Here is a 26,147-nt window from a genome sequence, read left to right on the forward strand (position 1 = left end):
AGGCCTCCCAATCCCACCCACCCACCAGACCCGCTGGACATCCAATTCGCCATCCTACTCCTGTCGTGCCCTCCCTGCCCAACCCCCAGACCCACCAGATGTCCAACTCCCCTTATACATACGTTGGCCCCTGGACTCAGCCCATCTCATTCTTCCTGGTGTCCAGGTAGCCCTTGTCCAGAGACAAGCACTTTTGTGCTCTGACAGGGGGACACATCAGCCTCCCATGACCCCCCTCTCTTCTCCCACTGCAGAAATGGGTTCCCTGCGGAGCTGGTGGATGCTTTGGGCCGGAGCAACCCTCCTGTGGGGTAAGTTAGACCGAAATCCCATCTATGTCCTGGTTCCAGACTGAAGAATTCTGCCTGCCTGGGTCAGCACCCTTCACTGGAGCCACCTCTGCAAACCCATCTCCCAATGTGACCTCAGGCTAGCTGAGATTGGGAGAGAGGCCCGTTAAGTCGGGCAGAGAAATGTGGTGGAATTCACCTATCTTCTGTCAGTTCTGGAGGGAAGCAGGTAAAAACCTTAGTCCCCAAATTCGAGTAGGTAAGAACCGCTTTCTTGATTTTCTGCAGCTCAACTCAAGTTTTGACTTAGAGCCTCATCCTGTTGAGGTGATGGAAAATTTCACTAACATCATTTGGGGGGCTGGGGGCTTGGTGCCTGATTCTCTAAGGCTCTGTCCAGGACTAGAGTCTTACATAAAGCCAAAGTCTGCGGGGACAGATGGGACATCTGGGCCCTCTGGTTACCAGTCAACGTCTATTTAGGTTGCTCTAGTTACATTCATCCCCCTGATCCCCTGGCCCTGCGGGACACTGGGGTGTTCTTCACGGATCCCCTTATTCAGCAGACAGTCCCTCTATAACCCCCCACAGCTCTCTCCAAGACCCCATAGAGTGATACATCTCTTCCTCTCCCCATCTCCTCTCAGCCCTGGAGGATCTCTTCCTTGATGGAGGTGTTGAAAAGTGCCCAATCCTCTCTATTGCTAGGAAGCGTTTTGTCCATACTCTCGTAATCCCCTGTTAACCTTCACACACACGCTTCATCCTGTGAAGACAGAAATCACAAACTGGCACCTGAGGTTGGGCCCCACAGTGCAATATTTGTTTCATCTATTTGTTTGGCTACACCGGGTCTTAGTTGCAGCAAGTGGGATCTTTACTTGCAGCACTTGAACTTTTAGTTCCAGCATATGGAATCTAGTTCTCTGACCAGGGATTGAACCCAGGCTCCGTGAACTGGAAGCTCAGAGTCTTAGCCACCAGGGACGTCCCGATACTGCTTACTTAAAACAATTTTGGATTGGAGATTTCACACGGAAATTCAACTCTCTAATGTCTCTTGAAAAATGGTAAGATCTGACATTTTTAAGGGAGAACCTATAAGACATTATAATCACAACAGATTAAAGCCAGTAGCAATGTGTATGGCGTATGAATGCTCTAGCCACACAGTCTGCCCCTTCTGTCTCACACATTTATGTCTCTTGTTCGGCCCCATCAGCATTTGAGCCTGAGAGCCCTGTCTGAAGTGTTCAGGCTTCTGGAAGGCAAAAGCCAGAAAGGTTGGTAGGTGACTGCTGCATGACTAAGGGGAAAGGAGAGAGAAAAGAGAAAACAGAAGCTCGTGTTAGTATTCCAACCTGTGAGCCAGGCACAGGGCAGGAGACTGCTTCTCTGACAGGGGTAGGGGGGATTGGATAAAGCAAGACCCACGACTGCATTTTCTCACCCCAGGGTTGACCCAGGAGGCCTCAGTGGACCCCCAGAACAGCGGGGGTGAGGAATTCCTCACGGCCTTCCTGCAGAACTATAATCTCGGGTACAGCGAGGCCTATCTCTGCCTCCTCCTCTCCAGTCTGTCGGACAGCCTCACCTCAGTCTCCATCCTCAGCCGGGCAGATGGCACCACACAGAAGGTCACTGTCAGGCCAGAGCAGTCAGTCTTGGTCAACATCAGCGCCAAGGCTGAGATGGTCGGCAGCAACACCTTCCAGCATGCGGTGGTGGTCTGCTCTGACCGTGCCATCTCGGTGCAGGCGGTAAACGCTAAGCCCCACACGGCGGATGTGACACTGCTGAGGCCTGTCCGCGCCCTGGGCACTGAATACTTTGTGTTCACGCCCTCCAGTCCTTCGTCCAAGAACCTCAAGGAGTTTGCTGTGGTGGCGGGTGCAGCCGGGGCCTCTGTCAGTATACAGCTGAAGGGGTCGGTGACATTCAAGGACAAGCCCTACTCAGCGGGCCATGTCCTGAATGTGAGCCTGGACCCCTACCAAGTGGCCCAGGTACAGGGCACGTCTAACCTCTCGGGGTCAAAGGTCACTGCCAGCAGCCCTGTGGCTGTCCTCTCCGGTCACAGCTGTGCCCAGAAAAGCTCGAACTGCAACCACGTGGTAGAGCAGCTGCTACCCACGTCTGCCTGGGGCACCCGCTACGTGGTGCCCCCTCTGTCCTCCCGCAGCCAGCACGATGTGGTCTACGTCATGGCCAGCCAGGCCACAAAGCTGACCTACCGCCTGGGGCGCACCGCTGGCTCCCGGGGGCTCCAGGCAGGCAATGTGGCAAAGTTTGAGATCCAGCAGTCCCGGCCACTCTACCTGTCTGCAAATGTGGGCATCCAAGTCCTGATGTTTGGTGCGGGTACCACCAAAGATGGAAAGACCTATGACCCCCACCTGGTCCTGATCCCAGACGTGGCGGCCTACTGCCCTGCCTACGTGGTGAGGAGCGTGCCAGGCTCTAAGGGTGTGGCCCTGGTGGTGGCACCAACCAAGGCTGCTGACGAGCTGACCATGGATGGGCAGAGGCTCGGGGCCAAACTCTCCTGGGCCGCTGTGCCAGGCAGTGAGTTCTCCTATGCTGAATTGGACTTTGGCACAGCTGACAGTGTCCATGTGGCCGAGGCCACTACCAGCTTTGGGCTGCTCACCTTTGGGCTAGACCAGGACGTGAGCTTCGGGACAGCAGCTGCCTGTGGCCGGAGTGAGTGACAAAAAATGACCTCTGACCCTGTCCAGATGGTAACCCCTTTGCCGACTCTCTTGCCTTTTCCCCTTTCCCATCCTCTCTGTGCTCGTCTGTGGTTTCTGGGTCAGCTGGGCTGCCTCGCACTTAACCTGAATCCTCCCTGCCATCCTTCCTTTCCTTAAGCCTTCCCAGGCCCTCCCTGTCCTCTTCCCCCCACCCTACCACAGAAGCAATTCTCTAAATGCTTAGCAACTGGCACGACCCAGGGTCCCACCCAGTCTGCAGAGATACCAGACACAGCTCTGCAGCAGGGTCCTAGAAGCCCCCAGGGTGTCTGGCATCAGCCCTTGGTCTATTGCTTTTGTGGAGGGAGGGGGGTCTGGTGATAGGGAAAGAGTCCTGGGGAGAGCCAGGGTGCCAAGAGGACGGGATCTTTATGGGGCAGGATCAGGTCAGCAGTTTCTTACCAACCAGCTTGGAAATATTTTGTTACTCTAGCAACTGATAGACATCTATGTGTGTGTTCAGTCACTCGGTCATGTCTGACTCTTTGCAACCCCATGGACTGTAACCTGCCAGTCTCTCCCATCCATGGGATTTTCCAGATAAGAATACTGGAGTGGGTTGCCATTTTCTCCTCCTGCAGGGGATCTTCCTGACCCAGGGACTGAACCCTTGTCTCCTGCATCTCTTGCATTGGCAGATGGATTCTTCACCACTGAGCCCCTCTAGGAAGCTACAACTATACCAGTTACTAACTCCCTCCCTCACACACACACCTCATATATGAATGCCAAACTCAGGAGGTCTAAAAGTATTAATATAATAATGATGGATACTGTGGGGGGAGTATTTCTCAAAATACCAGGGACCACTCTAGGGGCCTTGTATGTGTTAACATAGTTCATTTCTAGGACCCAGCCCTGTGTGTGCTTTGGAGCCCAGCCTGTCGAGGAGTTTAGCAGGCAGTGCAGCGTTTGAGGGCGTGGATGCTGAAGCCAGACTTCCCAGGTTCAGATCCCACCTCTGCCTGTGTGACCTGGGGCTTGTGACTTCACCTCTGTGGACCTGTTTCCACATCTGAAAAATGGGAAGAATGCTGCACCCCTCATGGGACTGTGAAGTGACAGTGCAATAAGTTAACATTTGTGGAGCCTTTGGGGGGTTATCAGGTAGTGAGCAGGGCTACGTAAGGGTGAGCCATTATTATGAGCAGACAGAAGGCATGAGCTTTTGAAGACCAGGGGGAAGGGGGGAAGAGCTGTTTCTTCCTGTGTGGGCCCCCATCCCGAAGCAAGGATCCTAGACACGAGTTCCCAGCACTCCTGTCCACCCTCCAGGGCATGGAAGCCACTCAACTGCAAAAGGCCACTTTGAGCTTGACTAGTAATGGGGAAAAGATAGGTGAATGTTTATAACAGATAATAGCCTCATTAACACCTGGGATCAGTTCCAAACCCTAACTTATGTTTTAGCTTATTTAAACCTGGCCACTCTCCCCTCCCCAGCTGTCCCTGTGAAGAAGGTATTACTATCCCCCCATGTCACAAGTGAGGAAACTGAGGCACAGAGAGTTTTAAATTACTTTCTAGCGTCACACAGTTAATTAGTTTCGCCAAGATTCGAACTCTGCAATTTCCATTCTGTTGAACAGTCTCTGTTTTCCATTTTCTATCTTTATTTTATTTTTATTTTTTGGCCACACCGCACAGCAAGTGGGACTTTAGTTCCCCGACCAGGGATCAAACCTGAGCCCCCTGCCTTGGAAGGATGGAGTCTTAACCACTGGACCACCAGGGAAGTCCCACTTTGTATATTTAAAAAAGGATCCCTTAGCCTTTTACCCTGAGTGGGAAGGTAGAGGAGAGGGGGGAAACAGAGAGAAAAAGCAGAAATGAAGGCCTTTCCGTGATTGTTCCTGCCCGAGGTTCTTCACCACCTTCCAGTTCCTCGGGGCTGAGCCATATTAAACTGGGGAACGACCAAACCTAGGAACAATCAAGCCTCAGCCGCTCTCTCCCTGTGAGATTCCAGACTTCAGTCTCCCTACTTCTCAAATGGGTGGCTGGGAGTCTACCACTCAAACTCCCCAGGGTGGGAGAGCTCCAGGATTCCCACTTGGGTGGACACTCCTGATTCTTTCTCTGTGGCCATCCCCCTTCCCTCCGCAGCCCAGCGGACTCTGGAGAAGACCCCCTGTGAAGGCAAGCAGTGCGCTGCCAGGCAGCTCTGCAAGGTGGTAAATGGGCAGGCCAGGTGCGTGGCCTCTGTGGCTACCTGCCGTGCCCAGGGTGACCCCCATTACACCACCTTCGACGGCCGCTACTACGACATGATGGGCACGTGCTTGTACTCACTGGTGGAGCTGAACAGTGAGGACACCAGCCTGCCTGCCTTCAGCGTCGATGCCAAGAACGAGCACCGAGGCAGCCGCCGTGTCTCTTATGTGGGCTTGGTGACTGTGCGCGCCTACAGCCACGCGGTGTCACTGGCCCGCGGGGAAGTTGGCTTCGCCCGGGTAAGGATCCCAAGGAGGCATCAGAGTTTAATACCCAGGAGCCACCTGCCAGTCAGATGGAGGAGGCAATGTCTGGGTGTCAGTCCCCAGACCCAAGCTAGGCCATGGGGTGGAGGGTGCAGAGAAGTGGGCCAAGGGCGTGGGGGCTGGGGCAGGGGGATTTGAAAATCAGTGGCAGAACCTTAAACTCCTTTTGTTCAGCAATTCGATTTCTAAAAATTTTAAGAATGCTCAGAGATATGGTTAGAAAAACAGGTTTATGCCAATGTGTTTATATTATTATATCAAGAAGGCAGTGAGGGTGGGGGAGAGAAAGAAGACAAATATCCAAACAATGGGAATTTCTTAAGTGACCAAACACTAAAATTTTAGTGAGTACCTACTATGTACAGAGAAAGTAATGGCAACCCACTCCAGTACTCTTGCCTGGAAAATAGCATGGGCAGAGGAGCCTGGTGGGCTGCAGTCCACGGGGTCGTGAAGAGTTGGATACGACTGAGTGACTTCACTTCACTATGTGCTGGGTTTGTTTCTTCCCACTTTCTATTGTATTAATGCATTTAATGCTAATAGCTATCTATGGAGATAGGCACTATTAACACTTTTTGATGAGGAAACTGAGATCCAGAGCAATGAATGACTACTCAAGGGCTTCGGGCTAGTAAGACATGGAGCTGGGAACACCAGCAGGGTGGCTCCCAAGCCTCCATCTTAACCTCTAGGCTATTCTGCCTCTGGTAAATGGATCGCTACTCAGCCAATATAAATAACAGCAATCTAATAATAGGAAAATAAATGAGTAGTGATTTTTTTCCTACTATATTGCTATGAATATGTTTAAACATCCAGAAAGATTGAAATCGTTGTACAGTGAACACTCATTTGCCAGTTGCCTAGATTCGAAACATTTTACTCTTCTTAGTTCATCACATATCTATCATCTGCCTATTCCTCTGTCCACTCAACAGTCCCTCTTTTTTAGCCACTTAATTTTTAAGTTATTTTTAATTGAAGGATAATTGCTTTACAATGTTGTGTTGGTTTCTGCTGTACAACATGGTAAATCAGTCAAAACTATATGTCTATGTATATGTACATGGACATTTACATATATAACCCCTCCCTCTCGAGCCTCTCACCACTGCCCCCACAATCCCACCCCTCTAGGTCATCACAGAGCACCAAGCTGGGCTCCCTGCACTATGCAGCAGCTTCTCACTAGCTATCTGCTTGGCCTCTGGTAGTGTATATATGTCAATGCCACTTTCTCAATTGATCCCACCCTCTCCTTCCCCCACTGTGCCCATAAGTCTGTTCTCTGTGTCTGTTATCTCCATTACTTCACTGCAATTAGGTTCATCGGCAATGTTTCTCCAGATTCCATATATATGCTTTAATATGTTATATTTGTTTTTCTTGACTTTCTTCACTCTGTATAACAGGCTCCAGGTTCATCTACCTCACTACAACTGACTCAAATCTGTTCTTTTGCACTTGAAAGTAAGTTCTAGACATCAACACACTTCATCCCTAGAGATTTCAACATGTATACCACTAACTAGAATATAATATGTTTACATTTCTGTTTACTTTTGAGATAAAATTTAAACATAATGAAATCCACGAATCTTAAGTGGACAGTTCACTGAGTTTTGATAAATGTGCAAGTCTAAGCTCTGTCAAGGTATAAAATGTTTTCATCCTTCTGAAAAAATCCCTCACATCCCTTCTCAAACAATGGCCAATCCACCCATAGAGGCAATCGCAGTTCTAAATTTCTCCACCAGTGGTTACTTTTGCTGGTTCAAGAACTTCATAGTAACGGAATCAGCCAGTGCAAGAAGCCTTTTGTGGAAGGCTTCTTTAAGCTCAGCATAATAGTTTCAAGGTTCTTCCCTGTTGCTGCAATTAATTTTTTAATAGATAAAGCATTCACAGCTCAAAACAAGAAGGCACGTTGCGAAAGATCCTGCTTTTACCCCCATCTCCACCTGCTTTCCCCGGCTCCCCACAGGTAACGACTTTTACTGATTTCTTGAGTGTTCATCTAGGGTTTCTTTATGCCAATACAAGTAAATATAGACATACATTCTTACCTCTCCCCTTTGTTGGCAAACAGTACTGTACGTGGGCTCTGTTCTGCACTTGACTTTTTGCCCTGAACAGTGCATTCTGGAGCTGTTTCCTTATCAGTGGGGAGGGAGCCTCCTCTTTCCTTTCTATAGCTGCACAGCCTGCCATTGGCTGAATGCGTCGTGGTTCCTTTAGCTCAGGCCCCTGTGATTGGATGCTGTGTTCATGATGGCGAGCAGTATTGCCCTGAATATTCCTTTTTTTAAGTTATAGTTTTTAATGGAGATCTCTTTTATAAAATTTATTTATTTGACTGAGAGGCATGTGGGGTCTTAGTTCCCCAGTCAGGGATCAAACTTGCACACTCTGCATTAGAAGTATGGATTTTTAACCACTGGACAGCCAGGAAGTCCCCATGAATATTCTTGTACTTCTCTCGTCTTGTGAGTGTGCAGGTGAATCTGTGAGATCAATAAGCATGTAGATTAAAGCAGGTGTTTTTGAGGTCTAGATAGGTTGAGCCCAAACTCAGGGGGACCTCAGATCCCTTGAACTTATGTCCAGGATCTTGCATATGCTGTGTAGTTTTTCAGAGAGATGAACTATTACTTTGTCAGATCCTTACAGAGGTCAGTGACTTAGCAAAGATTTAGCGTTACAGGTAGAATGATGCTAGGATGCCCACAAGACTATTTTAGAGACGATAGGGGTTCATGAAATGGTGACTTCAGCATGGGCTCGTTATTTTTAAAAAATGTATTTAAAGGTAGAAAAAGAAACTTGCATGATGCATAAATACATGTGTGTGTGTCTGTAGCAATATAGGTGGTTTTCTCTTTTCTCATTTTTGATCATGTGAATTTTTAAGTCTTCTGTACTGAACAAATACTAATTGCGTCATGTAAAAATAAATACCCCTGGTCTTAGGCAAGAGATGGATTTGGACAGTGGTCCCTGGACTGAAAGCCTGTGAATGTGGGCTGTCTCAACCACTGCCTGACATAGACTTGGACACATGGGAAGCCTCAGGGAGGCATTGCTGACTGAATGAATGATGTCTTACCTTTGACCTTACTCATGCTGTGCTGTCTGTTACTCTTTTTTTTTATACTCCATCTACTTAGCTAAGACAAGACTGTGTGAAGAAAGAATCAGAAAGAGATGCTCAGAGGAAAATGGTCCTGGGGACAGAGAGAATACACTCCTTATCTCCCAGCTGGACTCTCTGTCTCCACTAAGGACATTTGCAAAGAAACACCTCTCTCCCTCCTGGTTTTTGTGGCTCTCTCTCTCCCTGGTCCTTTACAGCTCAGTTCAGTGTCCCTTCCTCCAGGAAGCCTCTCCTGACCTGAAAATTTAGGTCTGGTCCTTCTTCTAGGCTCCTGTAGCCTCTTATTCCTCCATCGTCCCAGCCCTGATCACTCTGATCTGTCACTATCTAGTGACAGGTCCGTCTCCCCCAGTGGAATGGGATCTGGTCATCAATGTATCTCCAGGGTTCTCCCAGGCCAGGGCCAAGTCCAGAGTCAGTGCCCAGTGAATGTTTATTTAATACAGCAGTGCCTAATTCATTTACTGAGCGCCTGCTACTCTGCTAGGTACTGTTCTAGTATCTGGAGATGAAGCAGTGATTGAAAGAGACCAAAACCCCTGTCCTGTGGAGCTGACAGTCTAGTCAAATTAGAGACAATAAACATCAGATTAGCGCTTCTCCGGTGGCTCAGTGGTAGAAAACTCGCCTGCAAAGGCAGGAGATGTGAGTTCGATCCCTGGGTTGGGAAGATCCCCTGGAGGAGGAAATGGCAACCCACTCCAGTATTCTTGCCTGGGAAATCCCATGGACAGAGGAGTCTGGTAGGCTACAGTCCATGGGGTTGCAATGAGTTGGACATGACTTAGTGAGTAAGCAGCAATAAGCATCAGATAGTTGTTGCAGATGGCATTTTAGAAAGTTAGACACTAGAGGGAAAAAATAGAGCAGAGAATGGGAAGGGGAACCAGGGAGGAGTTGCCACATAAAATGGGGTGGTCAGGGATGGCCCCCCTGAGATAGTGACATTTGAGCAAAGTCTTTGTAAGAGGCAAGGGAGTGAGCCATGTGTATTTCTAGGAAAAGAACGTTTTGGGCCAAGGAAAAGGCAGGAGCAAACATCCTGAAGCTTGATGGGTGGCACTAACAGGAGGGAGGAATCCCCACATGGCTAGAAGAGGGACATGCGTGGGAGGAGATGAGGGGCTGAAGGCCAGCCACACAGGGACCTGATCCTCCTCTCCTCGTTCCCTCTGCAGATTGACAACCAGCGCTCACGCCTGCCTGCCTCCCTGAATGGGGGACGCCTGCGAGTGTACCAGAGCGGAACACGGGCTGTGGTGGAGCTAGATTTCGGGTTGGTGGTCAGCTATGACTGGGATGCCCAGCTGGCACTCAGCCTGCCCGTGCACTTCCAGGGCCAGGTGTTCGGACTGTGTGGCAACTATAATGGTGACCCCACTGATGACTTCCTTACACCTAACTTGGAGCAGGCTCCCAATGCTGTGGAGTTTGCCAGCAGCTGGAAGCTGGATGATGGGGACTACCTCTGTGAGGATGGCTGCCAGGAAAACTGTCCTGCTTGCACCCCAGACCAGACCCAGCAGTATGAGGCCAGTCGTTTCTGTGGCATGCTGACCCAGCTCAACGGCCCCTTTGCTGTCTGTCACGAGGCCCTGGACCCCCAGCCCTTCCTGAAGGAATGTGTGTATGACCTGTGTGTGGTCAATGGGGACCGAGCCAGCCTGTGCCGTGGCCTCAGTGCTTATGCCCAGGCCTGTCTGGAGCTTGGCATCTCTGTCGGGAACTGGAGGTTGTCAGCCAACTGCCGTGAGTGATACCCTGGTGGGGGCTGGGAGCATGTGGTAGGAGGCAGGGGTGTCCCCTGCATTTGAGCATTGACTGTGGTTCAGCCTGGAACTGGACGATGCCGGGGACACAGCAATGGCCAAGATGGTCAGACTTGCCCACAGTGAGCCTGAAGTTGAAGCAGATGTCTCACTAGACAGTGATGATCCTGAGTGGTCAGGGCTGGGATGAGGGAAGTTCAGAGGGGCTATGTGAGACCAGAGAAGCTTCCTGACTCAGCCTGTGGGGTGAAGGATGATCTCCTAGAGAAAGGGATGCCCAATCTGAAGCCTGTAGAAGGGATTAGAACTAGATGGAAAAGCAGGGAGCAAGAAATGGGCTCCAAGCTGAGAGAAGGACATGTGCAAATGCTTGGCATGAGGTGTCCCAAAGCAGACATGTGAATATCTTCACTTATAACCCTTCCATGACTCCCCGGCATCTTCTGGGTAAAGTCCAAGCTCCATAGCCAGGTATCCATTCACTGAATCATTCATTCACTTATATATTCATCCACTCATTCATGCATCCCTTAAACCCCTATCTGGCCCCACCCCTGTGTTGGTGATGGGCATGTGGGGACCAACACACACCTGTCTCTGCCATTGTGAGGCTCCCAGAGAAATGTTCAGGAGGCAGAAAGCCTAGGGCAGGAAGGAGGAGAAGCCTTCCAGGTTCAGGACCTGAGACAGGGACTCCGGAGAGGCGTAAGTCTGAGGGAGACACTGGGGCCATTTGGGGTTTGTCTTGGTCACTGCTGTGTCCTCACTGCCCAGTAAACACCACCACCATAGCATCACAACCACCACCACTGAGTTTCCCAATGCCTGGTGCAAAAGAGGAACCAGTGCATTCATTTATCTCGCCATTAGTTTTCACAGCATTTCCTGGGCATCTCTTGTGCCCCCAGGCCCTGTCCTTGGTGCTGGAGATTCCACCATGTTTGAGACAGATCAGGTCCCCACTCTCACAGAATTTATAGTCCTAGCAGGGGAGACAGACAGTAAGCTGTAAACCGTGGAATATCATCAGAGAGCAAAGAAACAGAGTTCATGGGATCAGAGTAAATGGGAGGCTCAGGAGGAGAGGGATCAGGGAAGACCTTTGTGAGGGGTGCCTTTGGAGCAGAGACCAGGTTTAGGCAACAGAGTGAGTTAGCAATGACACTCTGCATGGGGTGTCTCTACATAGAGGAGACTATTATTATCCCATTCTACTGATGGGGAAACTGAGGCACAGAGAGGTTGGCGGTGTTTGCTCATAATCACACATCTAAGAAGGGGAGAACTGGGATTTGAACCCAGGCCATCTGGGTTCCAGGAACCTTCTCTTAACTGCATGCCTTCAATGAGGAAAGGCTAATACAGTACAGGCAGAGGGGAAAAGGAGAGGGGGGAGTGTGAGGACCAGAGAGGAGGCCACCGTGTGGGGGTGGAGAGAGCCAGAGGCTGACTGAAAGGAGGAGATGAGGACAAGGAGGTGAGGGGGAGCAGACTGTGGAACCTGGGGAGCCTCATGGGCCAATAGGAGGACTCTGGCTTTTAACCTGAGCAAGACGGAGCAAGCAGAAGGCTGTGAGCAGGAGAGGGACTCAAGTGTTCACAGATCCCTCTGGCTGCAGGTGAGGAACAGAATGAGATGTAGGATGGGAGCAGCCGGGAGGCCAGGCAGGAGACCAGGCAGGAGGCCGCTGGAGCGGACGGGACCAGGGTGGGGACGGTGGTGCAAGGAGAAAGGTCAGATTCCCGATTGCTCCTGAAGATGGAGCTCACAGGATTTGTGGACAACTTGGTTGTTCAGCGGATAAAGGAGAGGGAGTATCTCAGGTTTGGGGCCTGCCCCCCCAAGAAGGATGGGCATGCCATTAACTAAGATGGGGAGCCGTGGGTACGCAGTGGCTTGGGAAAGGAGGACCTGGTACGTTCCCACAGGCCTGACTCACCCTCCCATGTCCCCGCAGCCCTGTCCTGCCCAGCCAACAGCCGCTACGAGCTCTGCGCCCCGGCCTGCCAAGCCTCCTGCAACGCCGACGCGGCGCCGTCCAACTGCTCGGCTCGCCAGTGCGTGGAGGGCTGCGTGTGCCTCGATGGCTTCGTGCAGAGCGGCGGCGCCTGCGTGGCGGCTTCGTCCTGCGGCTGCACCTACGAGGGCCGCCCGCTCGCGCCGGGCCAGGAGGTGTGGGCCGACGACACTTGCCAGAGGCGCTGCACCTGCGACGCCACCACCGGCCAGGTGCGCTGCGCCGACACGCAGGGCTGCCCGAAGGGCGAGCGCTGCCTCGTCCAGAATGGCCTCCAGGGCTGTTATCCCAACCGCTTCGGAACCTGCGAGGGGTCCGGGGACCCGCACTACGTGAGCTTCGATGGCCGACGCTTCGACTTCATGGGCACCTGCACATACCTGCTGGCCGGCTCATGCGGCCAGGCCTCAGGGCTACACACCTTCCGGGTGCTGGTGGAAAACGAGCATCGGGGTAGCCAGACCGTGAGCTACACGCGCGCCGTGCGGGTCGAGGCCCTCGGCGTGAAGGTGGCGGTGCGCCGGGAGTACCCTGGCCGAGTGCTGGTGAGCGAGGGGCGCCCGAAGCGGGGTGGAGGGGCCGGAATCCCTCTTAAAGAGGATGGGTCTGGTGGAGGATGGGGGTCTGTTAGAAGACCTGGTGGTCAGTAGTTAGGCCTGCCCCTGCCTCCAAGCTGGGCAGTGCTGCCTCTTCCTGGCTGTGTCTTTGTCTCTTGGAGCCTCTGTTTTGTCCTTTGACAAATGGGATAATAAGATGGTGCCTCCCCAGTGGCTGTCGCTGTATAAGGTGTTTGTGGATATTTGTCCAGTTGTTATTTGCAGAATGTTTAAAAGAGGCGTTGGCACCCAACAAGTATTCAGTAAATGTTGACTTAATGTTTTATTGGTATGAACCCTCCAAAGGTAAAGATTTGGGCATTCTCTGGAGGACAATTGATATTCAGATAGTAAGGTGACCTGAAAGGTCCAGAACAAAAAGTGTGTTGGCGAGGAGGGGTTGCAAGGTGTGGGGGCTGCTTACAAATGGGCCCACAGGTCATAGGTTTCTGGACAAAGGGTTCTTAAAGAGACAACCACCCAGTGCAGAAGTCAAGAACCATTGGTTTTTCTCTTTAAAAAAGATAAAAATTGAGAAGTAGGATTTCTTAAGATTTACAGTGATAGTTGATAATTATTATTGAGCAGTTTGAAGCAGTAGCCCCTGCCTTAGGGAGGAGAATGAATTGGAAATGGAAAACCAAGAGAGTGTTCCATGTGCCAGACACTGCACTAAACCCTTTATAGACCTTAATCTGTAATCCTCAGAACAGCCTTAGAGTAAAGGAAATTCTGCCCACAAAGCCTAGTGTTTGAAATAGAGAAATTGTAGCTAAACAGAAGGCATAATTATGAATATTTATATTCTCATTTATCTGAGATGACATTTAAGCTGAGTCTTGAACAATAATAGCCAATATGTATACATATATATAGACAGATAGAGATATGCATGCATTACACTCACTCAGTTGTGTCCGACTCTTTGCGACCTCGTAGACTATAGCCCACCAGTCTCCTCTGTCCACAGGATTTCCCAAGCAGGAATACTGGAGTGGGTTGCTACTTCCTTCTCCAGGGGGTCTTCTGACCCAGGGATCTAACCTGCATCTCTTATGACTCTTGCATTGGCAGGCAGATTCTTTATCACTGAGCCACTTGGGGATAATTTACTTCTATGTGTTAAATGCTTGATGTACAGTAACTCACTTATTAACCTCTGTAACAACACTGTGAGATAGCTAGTGTTGTTAGAGGAGAAAACTGAGGCACAGAGAAGTTAAGTCACCTATTCAAGTCACACAGCTAATGAGTGGCAGAGTCAGGATTTGAAGCCGGGCTGTTTGGCACCAGAGTCCATACTCTTAACCTCTACATTCTATTGCTTTTTCTGAATAAACAGATGGAACAGGCAGGGAGGGAAGTGGATGGAAGAGTGTTCCAGGGAGAAGGAACAGCAATTGCAAAGGCTCTGAGGCAGGAACAAACATGAGGGGTAGAGGGACAGCAGGGAGGCCAGCGGGGCTGGAATGGGAAGAGGGAGAGGAGGGCGAGGTAGGGGGTGATGTCGGGGATGGTTATGATGGAGGTTTCTGATTTAATCTGAAACCTGAAGGATGAGGAAGAAGCCACCAGGTGAAGAGTGGTGGTTGCCAGGCAGAGGGAACAACAGGTGCCAAGGCTGAGGCTGGACTGAGCTGAAGAACAGCAGGGAGCCAGAGTCTGCACCTGAGAGAGGGAGGCTGGAGAGATAGGGTAGGGAGGTTGGTGGGAGATGAGATCAGAAAAGAGGGGGCAAGCAGGGCCTGGTGGGTAGAGGACTTGATTTTAAACTGAGATGTGAAGGATAATGGGCAGGCAGCCAGACCAAGAATGAGGATGTGGGAGAGAGTAGGTATGTAGCAAGCATAGTGTACAGTTAAGTGCAAAGGCCCTGAGGCTGGGCTGAGCTTGTGAGTTCAGGAGACTGTCAAAATGCTTTCATGCAGACTTCCCTCGTGGTCCAGTAGTTAAGGCTCCATGCTTCCAATGCAGGGGGCCTGGGTTTAGTCCCTGGTCAGGGAAACAGATCTTTCATGCTTCAACTAAGAACCTGCATGCCACCACACTATGGCCTTTTAGGCCATTCATTGTAAGAAGTTTGGATCAAGGCTGACGCCTAGAAGGTGAAGTAGAGGTGGCTAAATAAAGAGTGATGGGTGGTATCCCAGGTATCCCAGGGAGAGGTCACAGCAAGTGCAAAGGCCCAGGGATGGGGGTGCATTTGATATGCTCTGGGAGACAGCAGGGAGCTGAGTGAGGGAGGTGGGAGGTGGTGCCGGCCCAAGGAGCCAAAGTTAAGCAGGACGTTCTAGGGAAGGGGCTTAGATGTAAGCCAAGTCCTAAAGCATGGAAGGGAAGCAGCCAGGAGAAAAGTGGTAGGTGGTGTTTTTGGCAAAGTGAAAAACCCCTGAGTTAGACTAAACTAGGAGAACTGGGCGACTATCAAAAACACCAGCACCTTTGTCAGGAAGTGCCTCTTTCAACCACACCAGAGTTTATGCTAATTAGGTGATTCAGGGCAGGTCCCTACGTAGCTTCAGAATGAAGGCTCAGTTGCCTGTCAGGAAAACCAAGGTGACTGAGGGTTGGAACTTTCAGTCCCCACCGGGCCTCCAGTGGGGAGACAGAAGCTGGAGACTGAGCTTAAGCAAGTGGCAGATGACTTCATCAACCCTGCCTACGTAATGTAACCTCCATAAAAACTCTGAACAATGAGAGCTTCCTGGTTGGTGAACAAGCAGCGTAGATACCTGGGAAGGAGGTGCACCCTGACCCAGGGGATAGAAGCTCTTATGCTTGGGACCCAATATTCCTGTTTATCTGGCTCATCATTTGTACTGTTTATAATAAAACAATAATCATAAATGTAGTGGAAAAATGGTGGCTTCTCAGTGGTAAAGAATCTGCCTGTCAATGCAGGAGATGTGAGTTGGGTCCTCGGGATGGGAAGATCCCCTGGAAAAGGGAATGGCAACCCACTCCAGTATTCTTGCCCGGAGAACCCCATGGACGGGGAGGTGGATGGTGTGCCAGGTAGAGGGGAGTACCAAGTGCAGAGGCCCTGAGGGGCATCAGGAGAATAGCAAGGAGCCCAGAAGAGCCAGAGCTGAGTGAGTGAAGGGAGGGCCACAGAGCCTCGGCTACCCTGACCTCTTGGTCTTCTCCCATCTCTCCCCAGGTGGACGATATCCTTCAGTACCTGCCCTTCCAGGCGGCAGATGGGCAGGTGCAGATGTTCCGCCAGGGCCAAAATGCTGTCATCCGCACGGACTTTGGCCTGACAGTCACCTACGACTGGAACGCCCATGTGACCGTCAAGGCGCCCACCAGCTACGCTGGGGCCCTGTGCGGGCTCTGCGGGAACTTCAATGAGGACCCATCTGACGACTTAGCTCTGAAGGGTGGAGGCCAAGCTGCCAACGCACTGGCCTTCGGAAATAGCTGGCAGGAGGAAACGAGGCCGGGCTGCGGAGCGGCCGAGCCAGGGGACTGTCCCACGCTGGACGCCCTGGTGGCTGAGCAGCTGCAGAGCAAGAAGGAGTGTGGGATCCTCGCCGACCCCAGTGGTCCCTTCCGGGAGTGCCACCAAACGCTGGACCCACAGGGCGCTGTGCGCGACTGTGTCTATGACCGCTGCCTCCTGCCGGGCCAGTCCGGGCCTCTGTGTGACGCTCTGGCGGCCTATGCTGACGCGTGCCAGGCTGCCGAGGTCACCGTGCACCCCTGGAGGAGTGAGGAACTGTGCCGTGAGTACCGAGAGTGACAGCTGGGGGGCTCGGCCTTATGTATGTTCATTAATGTCTAGATAGCATTAAGTCACTTAATTCTTATAACAGCTCTGTGAGGTAGGGGTGTGGTTATACCCATTTAACAGATGAGGAAACAGAGGTTTTTACTTTCATTGTCACTAACTTACATTTAAATGGGCCATGTGTGGCTCTTGTATTGGATGGTACAGAGAGACTTGATTGGGTTCAGTTTCAGGGTTTTTTGTTTTTGTGGAGACCCCCTGTTTTATAATCTGGGGTGGTGAGTTTGGAGCGAGAAATGGGGATTCTTTTTCATTGTTTTCTTTACCACTCTGGGCAACTATTTTAATTTCCATAGAATTACTCCTACTACCACTGGTACTACATTACTGCTATAGAACAAAGAAGCTAAAAATTCCGCATTCACAAATACACTGCATAGATTATAGAGACACATGCCTATGTATGTTAAAATATATATCACAGATCCACAGCTTGCTACCAACTTGAATAAGGTCATTAAAGACAGTACAGATGACCCCAGACCACAGTTAAGTTGGAATAGAATCTTAATTATCAGGATTAGATTAACTGTGATGCAATGTTTCCTGGGCCCCACTGAACCGAGGGGCTCCTTGCCGCTGGACCGCTTATACGTGTGCGTGTGTGTGTGCATATGGGCGTGCACGTGTGTGTGTCGGGGGGGGGGGGTCTTCAGTGTCCCCGGGGAGCACGGCTGCGTCGTCCTGACGGCCCCTTTCCCCGCAGCGCTGAGCTGCCCATCTCACAGTCACTACGAGGACTGCTCCTATGGCTGCCCGCTGTCCTGCGGAGACCTCCCGGTGCCTGGGGGCTGCGGCTTCGAATGCAAAGAGGGCTGCGTGTGTGACGAGGGCTTCGTGCTCAACGGCGAGTCCTGCGTGCCGGTGGCCTCCTGCGGCTGCGTGTACCAGGGCGCCTACTACCCTCCTGAACAGACCTTCTACCCGGGACCCGAGTGCGATTCCCTCTGCTACTGTGAGGAGGGCGGGCTGGTGTCCTGCGTGCCGTCCAGCTGTGGCCCTCACGAGGCCTGCCAGCCGTCCAATGGTGTCCTGGGCTGCGTGGCTGTGGGCTCTACCACCTGCCAGGCATCGGGAGACCCCCATTACACTACCTTCGACGGCCAACGCTTTGACTTCATGGGCACCTGTGTGTACGTGCTGGCTCAGACCTGTGGGACTCAGCCTGGCCTGCCCCAGTTTGCCGTCCTGCAGGAGAATGTGGCCTGGGGCAACGGGAAAGTCAGTGTGACCAAGGCGATCACCGTCCAGGTGGCCAACTTCACCCTGCGGCTGGAGCAGAATCAGTGGAAAGTCACGGTGAGAACAGCCCAGAAGGTGAAGGGGAGGGGTCTTCGGCAGAGGGCGTCTGTGCGCGGGGCGTGCACAGATCTCAGCTGAGGGGCGGGGGGCACAGAGCTCTGAATAGATGTGGAGGGCATTGGGTCCCCCAGAAGAGGAGGCGCCAGTCAGAGCCTACAGTGGGGAACCAAGGAGGGCGGAGAGCTTGGGGACCTGGGCCTTCTCCCATGTGGCTCAGTCTCCCTCTCCTTGCCCTTTTTTAAAAAATTTGTTCAGTTATAACTGTGCTGAGTCTTCCTGGCTGTCCACAGTCTCTCTAGTTGCGGCAAGTGGGGGCACTCTTCTTGTAGAGCTCGGCCTCTCATTGCTGTGGCTTCTCTTGTTCAGGAGCACGGGCTCCAGGGTGCAGGGCTTCAGTAGTGACTCCCAGGCTCCAGAGCACAGGCTCAGTAGTTGCAGCACACGGGCTTGGGGTCTTCTCGGACCAGGGATTGAACCCGTGTCCCATGCATTGGAAGGCGGATTCTTTACCACTGAACCGCTGTGGGAGCCCTCCCTGACCCTTGATTATCCCCTCCGGACATCCCCCCAACCCCCTCCTCCCTTCCACTCCACCTTCCCCTCCACCTGCCCCTCCCTCCTGGTCTCTGCTGTCATAAGAGACTCTATTGAGACCTGTATTCATTTCCTGAGACTGCTGTAACAACTCACCACCACCTTGGCGGCTTAAAACAACAGAAATTTATTCTCTCACAGCTGTGGAGGCCAGAAGTCCAAAATCAAAGTGTGGGCAAGACACCCCTCCCCAGGGGTTCTGGGGGAGAACCCTCCCCCTCCTCTCACTGCTTCTGGGGGTTCCAGGTGTTCCTGGCTTGTGCCCCCATTGCTCCAGCCCCGTCTTCATTTTTCACACAGCCTTCTCCTCTGGGTTTGCCTGTACCTTCTCCTCTTCCTGCTCTTTTAGGGACATTTGTCATTGGATGTAGGGTCCACCCTAATCCAGGATGATCCTATCTCAAGATCTCTACCCTAATTACCTCTCCAAATACGGTTATATCCTGAGGTTCTTGGCAGATGTATCTTTGGGGAGCCAACTATCAACCCACTATGAACCCTATATTATGCCCATTATACACATACGGAAACTAAGACCCAGAGAGGTGAGCGCCCACGGATCTTCAGTGTCAGGCAGGGGCCTGACCTAGGGTCTCAAAGTGTACCCTCTGAAGCCCGGCCTGTGCTCCCTCCCAGGTGAACGGCGTGGACAGGAGGCTGCCCGTGGTGCTGGACGAGGGCCGGATCCGTGTCTTCCAACACGGCTCCAACGTCGTAATTGAGACTGACTTCGGCCTGCGTGTGGCCTACGACCTCGTGTACAACGTGCGGGTCACCGTCCCAGGCAACTACTACCAGCAGCTGTGTGGCCTGTGTGGGAACTACAACGGCGACCCCAAGGACGACTTCCAGAAGCCGGATGGCTCACAGGCGGGCAGCGCCAATGAGTTTGGCAACTCCTGGGAGGAGGCAGTGCCCAACTCACCCTGCCTGCCGCCCCCCACCTGCCCGCCGGGCAACGAGGGCTGTGACACAGAGCTGGAGTGTAAACCGGAGCTGCAGAACAAATACGAGCAACTGGAGTTCTGCGGGCTCCTCACCAGCCCCACAGGGCCGCTGGCCGCCTGCCACAAGCTCCTGGACCCCCAGGGCCACTTGCAAAACTGTGTCTTCGACCTCTGTGTGGGCGGTGGCAATGAGAGCATTCTCTGCAGCAACATCCACGCCTATGTGAGCGCCTGCCAGGCGGCTGGAGGCCATGTGGAACCCTGGAGGACGGAGTCTTTCTGTCGTGAGTGAGGGGCAGATAGGGGGAGGTAGAGACACGGAAGGGGCAGACCCTGGGCCCCACCGCCTCTCAATCCCAGGGCCCTGACCTGCACCCCCTATTTGCAGCCATGCCGTGCCCCCCCAACAGCCACTACGAGGTCTGCGCAGACACCTGCTCCCTGGGCTGCTCCGCACTCAGCGCCCCGCCGCAGTGCCCAGAGAGCTGTGCAGAGGGCTGCCAGTGTGACTCCGGCTTCCTCAGTGACGGCCAAGGCTGCGTGCCCATCCAGGAGTGCGGCTGCTACCACAACGGCATCTACTACGAGGTAGGGACCCCGCTGTCCTGGGCAGAATGGGGGCTGCATGCTGGACCCCCCTCCTACAGCCTGTCCATTTGGCCTCCTGAACGTCTCTCCCATCTGCTCCTCTTCCCCTCACATGGCCCCACCGTGGTCCAGTTTGTCCACTTTTGCTCCCTCTGGTCTACCATCCCCACAGTAGCAGGTAAGACCTTTGTAAATATGACCACAGGTCCCGCAACTTGAGGTCTTCCCATTTGGTGCCAGTGGTAAAGAACCCACCTGCCAATGCAGGAGATTTGTAAGAGACATGGGTTTGATCTCTGGGTCGGGAAGATACCCTGGAGGAGGGCATGGCAACCCACTGCAGCCTTCTTGCCTGGAGAATCCCCATGGACAGAGGAGCCTGGCAGGCTGCAGTCCATCGGGTCACAAAGAGTTGGACACGACTGAAGCGCCTTGGCAGACATGCATGCACCCACAACTTGAAACCCTCCCCTGGCTCTTCAGGTCAAGTTTTGGCTTTGTATCCCAGGTGTAGATTTCAATTTTGTTATATCAGAGGCTGACTCCCTCTGTGTCCCTCTCCCATGCTCAGAGTTACTGCTTTTCCTTTGAATATGTGTTATGGAAAGTCTGTCTCTCTTAAAGGTCTGAGAGCTCTGTCAGGGCAAGAACCCTATCTGTTTTCCTCCTCATACGAATAACAATAGTACTACAGCAAACAGGTAGATGGTGCTTGCTGTGTGCCAGTTACTGCTTTAAGTGCTGTGTAAACAATACACATATGTATGTGTGTTAAGTCACTTCATTCATGTCCAACTCTTTGTGACCCTATGGACTGTAGCCGACCAGGCTTCTTTGTCCATGGGATTCTCTAGGCAAGAATACGTGAGTGGGTTGCCATTTCCTTGTCCAGGGGATCTTCCCGACCCAGGGGCAGAACTTGCATCTTTTACATCTCCTGCATTGGCATGCAGGTTCTTTACCACTAGCACCACCTGGGAAGCCCACAGTATACATGCATTTTATTTATTCATATATAATATATATATTATAATGTTATATATAAACCTTCTATAAAAATTTTCACACTGGCAAATGTCAAGGGACCAGTATAATAAATCTCCATGTACCCATCACTCAGCTTCAAAAATAATCAACATTTTCCCAGTCTTGTTTCATCTCTACCCCTGTTTCCTCTCCAGTCTGGATATTTAAAGGAAATCCCTTTTTGTTTCATCTGTATTTTATATGTATTATTAACTCAGTTATGCTTTAACAGGGCTTCCCTGATGGCTCAATGGTAAAGAACCTGCTTGCCAATGCAGGAGATATGGGTTCGATTCCTGGGTTGGGAAGATCCCCTGGAGGAGGAAATGGCAACCCACTCCAGTATTCTTGCCTGGGGAAAATTCTATGGACAGAGGAGCCTGGCAGGCTACAGTCCATGGGGTTGCAAAAGAATCAGATACAACTTACTGACTAAACAACAACATACTTTAATAAGTTGGTGCTATTACTACCTGCAACTTACAGGTGAGGAAACTGAGGCATAACGAGGCTCAATTTGTGCAGAGTGATGTAACTTGGAAATAGCAGAAACCAGCTTCAGACCCAGGCAATCAGCTCTAGATCCTATGTTCTTAATTCCCACGTTACACCGTTTCTCTCATATAGCAGACAGTTAGTGGATATTTCAGAATAAATGAATGAGTAAATGAATGAAAGCGAATTAATGAATGAATTGGACCCCAAGGCCATGCTGTGCTTTAGTTTCACAGATAAAGGGCCACCCTGCCGGAAGATGTCCCTTTTACATCCTCTGGACCGCCTATGCCTAGAACACTGCAGTTGCCAGAGTCAGCCCGGCCCTGACAGCCTTATCTTCTGTCCCCACAGCCCGAGAAGGTGGTACTCACTGACAACTGCCAGCAGCAGTGCGTGTGCCAGCCTGGAAAAGGCCTGGTGTGCCAGAACCACAGCTGCAGTGCCGGGCAGGTCTGCCAGCCCTCGGGAGGCGTCCTGAGCTGCGTCACCAAAGGTGCTGGGTTGGGGCCAGGGCGGGTGCAGCAAGGGGGACAGAGGACAGGGACTCCGGAGCTGAGGGTGGTGTCACCCGGATCTTCGTGGTGGCAGGCACAGAGGACTAACAATGGGAGTCTCAGACCTCGGCACCCATAGTCTAGGATTCCCGAGGCCAGGGCAGCGGCCCTCCAGGCTGGGAGGCAGGGACACTTATGGTAGAAAGCAGGCAGTGGGAACCCTCAGGAATAGGTTTCCCCAGGCAGATGGCAGAGGCCCTCTGCATAAGGCACAGACCAGAAAACTTCTTCTCTAAAGGGCCAGAGGGTAAATGTTTAAACTTGCAGGCCATATGGTCTCTGTCCCTATTACTCAACTCTCACTTTGCAGAATGCAATCAGCTGTAGACCCGGTAAGTGAAAGGGTGTGACTCCAATGAAATTTTATTTGCAGAAACAGGCAGCTGGCAGTGCATAGTTTGCTGGTCACTGGTATGCGGAATTAGGCTCAGGGTTTCAGTCACCATCCCCAAGGGGCAGGGGAGACCGGGACCCACAGGGACAGAAAGCAGAGTCCCGGTGCTCCCTAGTGGTCCAGTGGTTAAGACTTCGCCTTCCAGGGCAGGGGGTGTGTGCTGGATCCCTGGTTGGGGAACTAAGATCCCACACACCTCTGGACCAAAACCACAGAAAGTAAAACAGAAGCAACAGTGTAACAAATAAAGACTTTTAAAAAATGGTCCACATCAAAAATATCTTAAAGAAAGAAAGAAAGCAGAGTCCTGAGGTCTCAGGCAGAGATCTCCCGAAGGCCAGAGTCTTGAATACAGCGCCTGCCTCAAGTGGAGGTTCAGGATTTATAGAGATACACCCTCAGACAGTGACAACTCTCAGAATTAAGTCTGAGACACAAAGCCACCCCCCAGGACTGATTTCTTGGATGAAGGGCAGAGAAAATTCCCTTATTCCTGAGGATAAATGGATATACCTTCAGGACTGACTGATATATCGGGGTTCGTGGGCTGGATAACAGGAACTCCCAGGGACCCTGTTATCTTGGTCTGAATCCAAAAGGGAGACAGAAACCACATATGCTATGTCGCTTCAATCATGTCCAACTCTGTGCGACCCTATGGACCGTTTCCCACCAGTCTCCTCTCTCCATGGGATTTTCCAGCAAGAATACTGGAGTGGGTTGCACTGCCCCAGTGCAAGTCTCCTGCATTGTCAGGCGGATTCTTTACCACTAGCGCCACCTGGGAAGCCGCACAGGAGCTTAAATAGGGAAAGTTTAACAGAATTCTTTGCTTGTAGTAGAGATTGACTACTAAAGAACGCTAATGAACACAAGAAGAGTAGCTGTAGGGCGCAGCCCCCGCCCCAAAGGTCACGGCAGAGCACCTAAGGAAGGGCGGAATTGGGACGATGGCCCCCACGTCAAGGCTGACAGGCAGATCTTATTGGAGGGTGGCAGACAGGTTGTGCAGGCTGGAGCTGGCAGGCGGGAAAACCCTCACTGGGGTGCTGGTGAACTCACTGGGGAACCGCCTGCTGGGGTGCACAGGGAGACCAGCAGGGGCCAGTGGACCTCACTGAGCAGGCGCCCCACAAACTGCTGGTGCCACTTGCCACCAGGAGCCCAGAGAGCAAAGCCTGCTAGAAGCAGAAGCCACCCGTTCCTCCTGTGGTGACCCTCTAGCTCCCTCTACTGACGAAGCCCAACTCCACTGGAGGACTTGGAGCTAAGAGGCAGTCATCTGAAAACTGGCACATGGGGAGAGAGGAGTTCTAAGGCTGGGGTCTCGGGCCTAGAGGCTTCCCTGGTGGCTCAGTGGTAAAGAACCCATCAGTCAATGCAGGAGACGTGGGTTCTATCCCTGGGTTGAGAAGATCCCCTAAGGGAAGGAAATGGCAACCCACTCCAGTATTCTTGCCTGGGAAATCCCGTGGACTGGCGAGCCTGGTGGGCTACAGTCCATGGGGTAGCAAAAGAGTTGGCTACAACTTAGCGACTAAACAACAGTAACAACTTGGGCATACTGGGCTCACTGATTCAGTGGCCCTAGGAAGGGAGTCCTAGACAAAGAGACCCTCGGAGGCAGGGCCTGAGGAGTGAGATCTCCCAGGACCAGGGTCTCAGGCACAGCAATCCCAGGGAGATGGAGTCTGGAACAGAGGGCTCGCCAGGCTATGAGCCTTAGAAAAAGGGACCCTGGGGACAGGCTCTCAAACAGTGGGACCTCTGAGATTAGTTTCCCACCAGAAAGTTCATGCAATACCTTGGTCTTGGGCACAGAGACCCCCAGGACCCAGGCTCAGATGCAGTGGCCTCCAGGAGGCTGGGAGCCCAGGTGTGAGGGAACCTGGGCACCAGGAACCTGGGACACAGAGGACCCTTGGCTGTGGGTGTCTTTAGGATGCCTGCAGGGCTGGCGTCACAGACAAAGGCACCCCTGTGGTCTCAGACCCCAGTCCTCTGGGGCTGAGATCTCAAGCAAGGGGATCCCAGAGCCTGGGTCACAGAGGTAGGGACTGGAACCTGTGTGTTGGCTGCAAGGACCTTGGGGCCTGAGTCTCAGAAGGGGGACCTCTGACAGGGTCTCGGACACAGCTTCAGACACGGGAGTAGGGGCACCCAGGGTCTGATCTCAGAGATGGCAGACTGGGGGCCAGCCTCTCAAACGGAAGGACCTTGGAACCTCGTCTTCCCCCGACGCCGCACCCCAGGAGCCCTCAGAGCTGGTGTCCCGGCTGATTCTGGGAAGAAACTGGCTTTCCGCCTGGCAGCCCCTCAAGGTCCTCTCTCCTCTGCTTCCAGACCCATGCCACGGTGTGACGTGTCGGCCACAGGAGACGTGCCAGGATAAGAATGGCCAGGGCGTGTGCGTGCCCAACTACCAGGCCACGTGCTGGCTGTGGGGCGACCCACACTACCACTCCTTCGATGGCTGGAACTTTGACTTCCAGGGCACCTGTGACTATGTGCTGGCATCAACCAACTGCTCAGGGAGCAATGCCCAGGGCCTGACACCCTTCACTGTCACCACCAAGAATGAGAACCGGGGCAACCCCTCTGTGTCCTACGTGAGGCTGGTCACCGTGACCACCCTCAACACCAACATCGCCATCCACAAAGGCGAGATCGGCAAAGTCCGGGTAAGGCTGGTCCCGAGTCCCCAGGTAGGGTGGGAAGGGTCCTGCCAGTCATAGGTGGGGAGCTCAGGGCTCTCTCTCTTCACTTGGTCCTGAAACAAAATAGCAAGAGCAACGATAATTACATCACTGCACTATTGGGAATTAAATGAGTCTAGCCCTTCATTAAGGGCTTTAATGCAGGACTTCAGAATTTGCCTTTTTAGACATCTGGGTTTGAATCCACCCTGTCCTTATGAGATGTGTGATACTGGGCAAATGACTTGACTTGGTGGGCCTCAGTTTCCTCATCTGTGAAGTGGGGATCATAGCAGGCACTGCCCCACAGTGAGGTGATGCATGTAAAGTGCTCAGCTGAGGGTCTGACCCAGGTAAGCACCCTTGATTGTTTGCGAGGGAACAGATGAGAGGCCCCGAGCCTCGGACATGGAGAGAAATTCAAGGAGATCCAGAGAGAGCGAGATGGGCTGCCCTTTCTGTCCAGAATAGTGGAGATGCAGATTAATGGCAGCTCACAGGCAGAGAATGATTCATGGAACAGAGTAGGCACTCAATAAACAATGGTGAGTGAGTGGAAGAGATGGCCAGACACACAGGGATGCACAGGAAATAAGGGGGGGGGGGTACTAGGTGAGTAAGACCCAGAGAAAGACCAGAGAGATGGACCCAGAGAGAGAAGGTAACACACACACAGATGCAGAGAGAGAGAA

General features: G+C 52.2%; 1 protein-coding gene across 1 annotated transcript in view; it reads left to right on the plus strand.

Moving 5' to 3' along the window:
- Positions 1-232: 232 nt before the first annotated feature.
- Positions 233-26,147, plus strand: part of FCGBP (Fc gamma binding protein) — a 41,223-nt gene continuing 15,308 nt past the window's right edge. Inside the window, exons 1-11 of the mRNA XM_070450881.1 lie at positions 233-311; positions 1,746-2,993; positions 5,150-5,496; positions 9,859-10,429; positions 12,408-13,012; positions 16,224-16,791; positions 17,563-18,155; positions 19,389-19,983; positions 20,088-20,287; positions 22,163-22,304; positions 25,103-25,440. Of these exons, the coding sequence (XP_070306982.1) occupies positions 257-311; positions 1,746-2,993; positions 5,150-5,496; positions 9,859-10,429; positions 12,408-13,012; positions 16,224-16,791; positions 17,563-18,155; positions 19,389-19,983; positions 20,088-20,287; positions 22,163-22,304; positions 25,103-25,440 (5,262 nt within the window). The 5' untranslated portion in view covers positions 233-256. The remainder of the gene's footprint in view (positions 312-1,745; positions 2,994-5,149; positions 5,497-9,858; positions 10,430-12,407; positions 13,013-16,223; positions 16,792-17,562; positions 18,156-19,388; positions 19,984-20,087; positions 20,288-22,162; positions 22,305-25,102; positions 25,441-26,147) is intronic.

This window comes from Odocoileus virginianus, chromosome 20 (genome assembly GCF_023699985.2).
Source record: "Odocoileus virginianus isolate 20LAN1187 ecotype Illinois chromosome 20, Ovbor_1.2, whole genome shotgun sequence".
NCBI classification, from domain to species: Eukaryota; Metazoa; Chordata; class Mammalia; order Artiodactyla; family Cervidae; genus Odocoileus; species Odocoileus virginianus.